The 7,374-nt window shown below is 47.1% G+C and overlaps 1 protein-coding gene across 1 annotated transcript in view; it reads left to right on the forward strand.

Moving 5' to 3' along the window:
* Positions 1-6,412, forward strand: part of HIF1AN (hypoxia inducible factor 1, alpha subunit inhibitor) — a 19,864-nt gene extending 13,452 nt beyond the window's left edge. The window contains exons 4-8 of the mRNA XM_011977398.1: positions 1,360-1,505; positions 2,347-2,453; positions 2,921-2,984; positions 3,544-3,654; positions 4,500-6,412. Coding sequence (XP_011832788.1) covers positions 1,360-1,505; positions 2,347-2,453; positions 2,921-2,984; positions 3,544-3,654; positions 4,500-4,544 — 473 coding nt within the window. The 3' untranslated portion in view covers positions 4,545-6,412. The remainder of the gene's footprint in view (positions 1-1,359; positions 1,506-2,346; positions 2,454-2,920; positions 2,985-3,543; positions 3,655-4,499) is intronic.
* The last annotated feature ends 962 nt before the right edge of the window (positions 6,413-7,374 follow it).

The following is a 7,374-nucleotide window of genomic DNA, read 5'->3' on the forward strand; positions in this document are numbered from 1 at the left end:
ACAGAGTCTTGCTCTGTCGCCCAGGCTGGAGTGCAGTGGCATGATCTCGGCTCACTGCAACCTCCAGCTCCCGGTTCACGCCATTCTTCTGCCTCAGCCTCCCGAGTAGCCGGGACTATAGGCGCCCGTCACCACGCCAGGCTAATTTTTTTATATTTTTAGTAGAGACGGGATTTCACCGTGTTAGCCAGGATGGTCTTGATCTCCTGACCTCGTGATCCACCTGCCTCGCCCTCCCAAAGTGCTAGCATTACAGGCGTAAGCCACTGTGCCCGGCAGTTTACTTGACCCTTATGTCTTTCTGTTGCCTGCGTTTCCTGTGGTAGGGTGCATGGAAGTGGATCCCTCAGGTAGAGATGAGAGAGCAAGTCTCCTTTGAGGATGCATGTGGACTTTCATCACTTAAGAAAGCATCTGTCTTGGCATACTCAGACAGAGCTGGGGAATATTTTCTAAATTCCGTGCCCTGCAAAAGTGTGTGTGTTCCACTCATGGACTATGCAAAGGCCAAACAGCAGACATGGTACTAGTTATAAAGGAGTAGATGGAACATACACTAGGGCACAACCAATTCAAGTTGGCATTTAAAATAATGTGCTATATTTAAATTATACAACACTCTCTTCAGTCGTCTGATATTCTTCCCTCCAACAAAAATCACTTGCACCAGTGAGCCCCAGTGTTGCTCTAAGAAGTGTTGTCTTGGCTGGATGTGGTGGCTCACGCCTGTAATCTTAACACTTTGGGAGGCTGAGGCGGACAGGTCCCTTGAGCCTAGAAGTTGGAGACCAGCCTGGGCAACATGGTGAAACCCCGTATCTTAAAAAAACAAGTGTTGCGTCCCTTAGGTGTATTGAAGTGGGAGGAAAGGTTGAGAGTCTTTAAGTTCCACAGAGCTACCCTAAGTAAATACAGAACTACATAATCATTAAACTTAGAATGACTGGTTAACTCCTCACATGTATGTTGTTGATACTAGTCATTTCTGTTTTGCTTCCCTTGAATTCTTCCCATAGTCAGGAAGAGTACACGTATACACGTTTGATTACCCTACCTGATTTTTGAGTATCATTTTGATGTGCTCTTGCTTCCAGTAAGGGCAGCAGCCTTCATTTAGGGAAGCTGACTTAGCTGATAGTGGACCCTTAACCAGTGATGTTTGCTAGAGTTATTACCATACATGCTTAACACCTAATTTTCTGAGAGTTGTAATTGGAATTTCCCTGATTCTGCCTAAATTTTGATTTGGAACTCTTAGCTGGGAGGGCAGGCTGGATTTCTCTCTAGCACTGCGTCCTATATTCCAGCTCGTGCAATAGAACCACTGCTCTGCATAAGAAAATGCCTTTCTTCTTACAGGAAATGTGACACCTGCTCATTATGATGAGCAGCAGAACTTTTTTGCTCAAATAAAAGGTTACAAACGATGCATCTTATTTCCTCCGGATCAGTTTGAGTGCCTCTACCCATACCCTGTTCATCACCCATGTGACAGACAGAGCCAGGTGAGCTTGTGTGGTCTTGAGAAGGGTATAGAACTCTAGATTCTAGAAATGCCTAGGCTGGAATGTGTTTCCCCTTCCCTGTAGTGATATGCCAGGTTTGGATTACAGGCTATTCTTGCTTTAACACACCAAGAGGATAATTTCATTGTAGCTCACAAATTCCAGGCTCCCTGGAGTGGCCACCAGATGTTCGTTCGTAAGTATAACTAGCCTCACAGAGCTAATTCTCGGGACAGACCCTGTCATTGATGGTGATGGACTCTGGTTACTCTGATTGGCTTATAAGTTCATGGAACAAAATGTGTATATCTCCATTGGATTTAATCATTGTTTGCTTTTGTCATGGATGCTGTTTCTATTTGATAAGCATCAAAAATCCTTTTTGATAAGCAGAAGGGTGAATAAAACTGAGCTATGTGGTTTAATATATTTCCTGGATCTAACTGTGGCCAGCCAAAGATATCCTTTCCTTTCTTCAGAAAGCTGTCTAGCTACTTCATGTAGGAGTCTTTGCTGGTTAGAATATGTTTTTGGGAGAAAGTTTCTGAAGGTTTGGGTGGAGGACAATTCCTAATTTGTCATATTCTCGGCTGTGGGTCGTCTGATCTCAGGAGCACTGAAGCCTAGGCTGCTTTGTCACTTAACATTCAAACATGGACTGTCTTGTATTGTTTTCTCTCAGAGTTTAATGTGCATTATGTCTTCTGCTGGATATAAATTCTAAAGACTTTTCTTAAGGCATCTTTTTTTGTTTGTTTTTACTGCCAAACTGGCACATAGTAGTTTTACTGATAAAGATTTGGTGATTGACTTTTTTTTTTCTTTCTTTTGAACCTCTTAGGTGGACTTTGACAATCCCGACTACGAGAGGTTCCCTAATTTCCAAAATGTGGTTGGTTACGAAACAGTGGTTGGCCCTGGTGATGTTCTTTACATCCCAATGTACTGGTGAGAAGGGGGCTAGGGCTGGGGGCTTCTTGGGAGCTTTCTTTTCCATTCCCTGGAAAGCCTTGTCTGTGTCCCTTCTGAGTTATGGCATGATTGGTTTTATGTGGTCCATAGGAAGGTTGGCATATCCAGATGTGAGCGTACTGAACCTGTGGGAGGTAGTGGGGGGAGTGATAGCCCTATCTCTAGGACAGGATGAGAATTCTTCAAGTCCAAAAAGGTTCCAGAGGCTTGAGCCTAGATAAATTGTTCTTGGCTCTTTGGTATTTACAGACTGAACACCAGTACCTCTAACCCCCCAGTGTGTGTTTTTTCACAGGATGAGTGTAAAGATATTATCTTCACTGTTTTCCTTAACTGCACTCTACCTAGTTTTTCAGCCTGTCCCCCACGCCCCAACACTCCACCTCCTCACCCCCCGCCGAAAAGTATCAGTAGTAAACAGAAGCCTGTTTGTTTTCTTGCAGGTGGCATCACATAGAGTCATTACTAAATGGGGGGATTACCATCACTGTGAACTTCTGGTATAAGGTGAATATGGTTTACTTTTTTTGTTTTTTCCAGATGGAACTGGCTCTTGGGTGAGGTAGGTATAATAAATGATTTTGGATGGGATGGTTGATTATCCCTGGAAGTGATTCTCAGGTGTCTGGAGAGATGAAGAGGGATAGGATTGAATTGGGTTTCTTTTTTTTGAATATATTTTTTGAGACACAGTCTTGCTCTGTCACCCAGGCTGGAGTGCAGTGGTGCGATCTCAGCTCACTGTAACTTCTGTCTCCTGGGTTCAGGTGATTCTCCTGCCTCAGTCTCCTGAATAGTTGGGACTACAGGCACACGCCACCATGCCCGGCTAATTTTTGTATTTTTAGTAGAGATGGGGTTTCACCATGTTGGCCAGGCTGGTCTCAAACTCCTGACCTCAAGTGATCCACCCGCCTTAGCCTCCCAAAGTGCTGGGATTACAGGCCTAAGCCACCGTGCCCAGCAAGAATTGGGTTTCTTAGAAGGGAGGATGGTACTAAGAACAGTAGAGTGACACTGACGCCTGCTGCTGAAGGCATTTCCTGAGCTACTGCTTCCTTTGTAGGGGGCTCCCACCCCTAAGAGAATTGAATATCCTCTCAAAGCCCATCAGAAAGTGGCCATAATGAGAAACATTGAGAAGATGCTTGGAGAGGCCTTGGGGAACCCACAAGAGGTATGTGACCGCCCCAAGGTGGCTCAGTGGGTTGGTTGACCAAGGAAAGTCAGGATCGGAGTGACATTCTTTACAGCTTCTGTGTTTCAGTATCTGGTGTCCTCTTGTCTCCATAGAGGTTATGGGTATGTTCAGAAAAATTCTTGTTTTCTGGTGATAGCTGGGCTTGACTGGCGGATCAATTATAATTAGTTCCATGCTAGTAGTAATGTTCCCCATGGGGCTTGTGCACCATCTGGGAACCCCCTGAAGGGATTCTTCTGGAACAGGAAGCGAGCACTAAAGCATCTCCTTGCACTTTCCCAGCTGTGCCAGGGCTGCTGTAGGTAATGTTGAGAGACCTGCTTCCCACACAGGTGTGCCAGTGGCCCTTTGGGTAAATGGGGGAGGTTTGTAGTTGTAGGGTTCTTGCCTCCCTCTTGCAGGTAAGCTCAGCATCCGCAGACACCTCTGGTGTTGGGAGATAGCATCAGCCCCAATTGCAGGTGATAGTTTTTTGAGGATATGGAGGCAGTTAACATTCTGGAGAAACATGCAGACGCTCTTGGATGTGTGGGGATTATTAGCTCCTCTGACCATTTCTGTCCGTTTGGGGCTGATTACAGTAAGAGACAGGGTGTTGTGAGAGGGAAGAATAATAGTACAAGATGGACCCCTGAGGAAAAGGTTATGTCCCAGAATACTGGGTTGGCCTTCAGGAAGATAGGTGATTAGAGGATTCACAAGATTGTATGAAAGCATTGTCTCTGTCCTTGGCTGGACATCTGATATCTCCAGACACACCCTGTCCAATTCCAGGGCCAGGGAACGGCCAGTTCTGATTGGCTCCTAATGTTTCTTTACAGGTGGGGCCCTTGTTGAACACAATGATCAAGGGCCGATACAACTAGCCTGCCGGGGGTCAAGGCCTCCTGCCAGGTGACTGCTATCCCGTCCACACCGCTTCATTGATGAGGACAGGAGACTCCAAGCGCTAGTATTGCACGCTGCACTTAATGGACTGGACTCTTGCCATGGCCCAGGAGGCAGGTGTTCGGGGCGAGGCAGGGCAGTTGACACTCCACTCCTATTTGGAGGAACTTCATACCCTTGCCTCTTGTGCCCCAGCACCTTCTGTCTCTGCCCCCCGCCTAAAGTCCTGCATTCAGTGTGTGGAGTCCCAGCTTTTGATTGTCATCACGTCTGTGTGTATGTTAGTCTGTCCACTTCGGAATGTGTGTGCGTGTGTGTGCATGCACACGCATGTATGTATCTGTTCCCTGTTCCTTTTGGGTCAGGCTGTCACTTCTGGCTCTCAGCCCTATCTCCTGCAACCTCAGTGCCTCAGCCTGGGAGAGAGAGAGGAGATGCTCTTGGACTCCCCACTGCATCTGGGCTGCAGGGCCAGAGCTAGTCTGACCATTAGGTCAGTCTGCCTCCTGACAGTTTTTGTATAGTCATGCTCTAGGTGGTGTGGGAATGGCTACTGGGACTAATGGGGTGAAAGAGAGAGGAGGCTTGCCTTTGAGAGCCTAGATAGCCTTCCTGTGAGAGAGGATTAGATAGGGTTCCAACTGGGCCTACAAGCTCAAGCCATACATAAAAGGATCTTGGGACATAAGAACCAATGATTGTGCATAAGTTCCAAATTACAGACACGTACAATTTCTCTCTTTCAGCACCAGCTCTTGCCCCTATGCTGGGTACCAAGGGAGTTCTCCTAGCTGTGGCTTCTCTAGGTTCTAGGAGTGCAAGCCTGTGTGTGTGTGTGTGTGTGTGTGTGTGTGTCTCTCTCTGTGTGTGTGTATCCACACTACGGGTGCAAGCCTCTGTGTGTTTTTGTGTGTGTGTGTGTGTGTGTGTGTATCCACACTGGCCAGCCTCCCTACTTACCAAGGTTCTCCACTGCTTACCTTTTCCAGTGGGACAGTACAGTGTGAGCCCCTGGGAAGTACTGCCTGACCTATCCTAAGCTTTTATACTTGGATTTTAGCCATCGTATGTTAGCCAGGTCTCACTGCAGCCTGCCCGAGGCTAACTGGCTAGAGCCTCCAGGCCCTACAATGCTCCCTGCCCAGGCCATATCCTTTACTCCTGTTGAGCTTCCTGGCTGAATAGATGAAATGGGGTCAAGCCCAGGCAGCTCACTCACTACCTGTGATCCACCTCAGGGCACGGGCAAACACATAGGCTTGCCTCTTAAAGCCAGCTCCTCTGCCAGACGCCATTGTAATGTGCCACAACACCCTCAGTAGTCAGGGCAACTGGTAGAGCATGGAAGTTGAATTTCCTTTTCTGTTAGGAGCTACTCATGGGAACCCCTCTCAGAGCTGCAGCTTACAGGTGGGCAGCTGTGATTGCACAACTTGAAGGGCGATCATTCTCATCTATTCAGTGGGAGTGGGGCCTCTGGGATTGGGCAGTGTGGTGGCCCTGTGTCTCCTCACCTCTGCTCCTGTCTTCCTTTTCTCTCTGGAAGGGAAGAGGAGTTGGAAGGTCTCTGGTTTTCTTTTCTTTTCTTTTTCCTTTTTTTTTTGCCAAAGGTTTACTTCCAGCATCTGAGCTCTGGCTCTCACCCCTGAAGCTCAGTTTATAGTGCACTGATGAACTAACTGAGAGGATGCGTGTGTATGCGTGTGCATGCCTGAGTGTGCTTTTTGGGGAGGGGTGTTTATTTTTAGTACCCCATTCTGGGGTTCTCTGATGCAGTGTGGATGTGAAGACATGGTATCTTCTGAAGTGTAGCTCTTTCAAATATAGTCAATGCTGGGAAATGTGATTGTAGTGATCTCCATCCCTCCACTTCTTTTGGGAAAGAGGAGCACAGGAGTGGTGCCACAGTCACACTTGGAAAGATAGTAGATTGTTTTCGTTCTCAGCAGGTCTGCTGTATTCCTGGCTCAGCCCTCAAAGGTGTGGGTGATATGTCAAGGAGGCATGCACTCGGCTGGTCCTTGCTGGGTTCTGTGCTGACACAGGTCTCACCTAAGGTGGCCGAGGGGTGGGAGGGAGAAGGCTCATCTTGGAATCTTCACAGGATTGGCCTTGATCCTTGGGTAATACAAGAGTGATCCTGATTTTTAGACATCTAATACGTGCCTAGTGCTTTTATCTTTGTTCCTCACTATCCTGCAAGGTAGGTATTCTCACTTACAGATGAAGAAATGGACTCAGAGAGATTAGGTGATTAGTGACAATCAGTTGTAACTTAGCACTGTTTGGCTGCAAACCCCTTGCTCCTTCCTTTCAACCAAACTGTTGATTTTCCTTCCTTACCTCCCTCCTTGTACCACAGGTTCTGTCCTCAAGATACCACCCCACTGGGCAGTATCTGAAGGCAGATCCAGCCCAAGATGGTGCAGAATATACAGTTCAGGGTAAAAGTTCTTCTGGTCTCCTGCTAACAACGTCTTGGAAAAACTGCCTGGGAAGCCATATTATGAGTTAGTACTAGAAGATGCTGTGGAGGGAACTGAGTTCTGTCTCTAATTGCATTACTTGTGTGTCCTTGAATAGACCCATAACTCCTCCCAGCATGCTTTTGCATCTGTAGAACTGAAACTGTAGTTCTAGATAGCACTAAGAGTCTTGGTTCATATTCTGCTGCTGCTGCTTCCCCCCAAGGAAAGGATGAGGTTTCCCTTGATGAGGGATGTTTAGGCTCAAATTCTGCTTGCCACAGAGGAAACATTTCTGCTGTAGTTGTTTACCTCCATCCTAGCTGGCAGTGTGGGACACACA

The sequence above is a fragment of the Mandrillus leucophaeus genome, unplaced genomic scaffold, assembly GCF_000951045.1.
Source record: "Mandrillus leucophaeus isolate KB7577 unplaced genomic scaffold, Mleu.le_1.0 Scaffold18, whole genome shotgun sequence".
NCBI lineage: Eukaryota > Metazoa > Chordata > Mammalia > Primates > Cercopithecidae > Mandrillus > Mandrillus leucophaeus.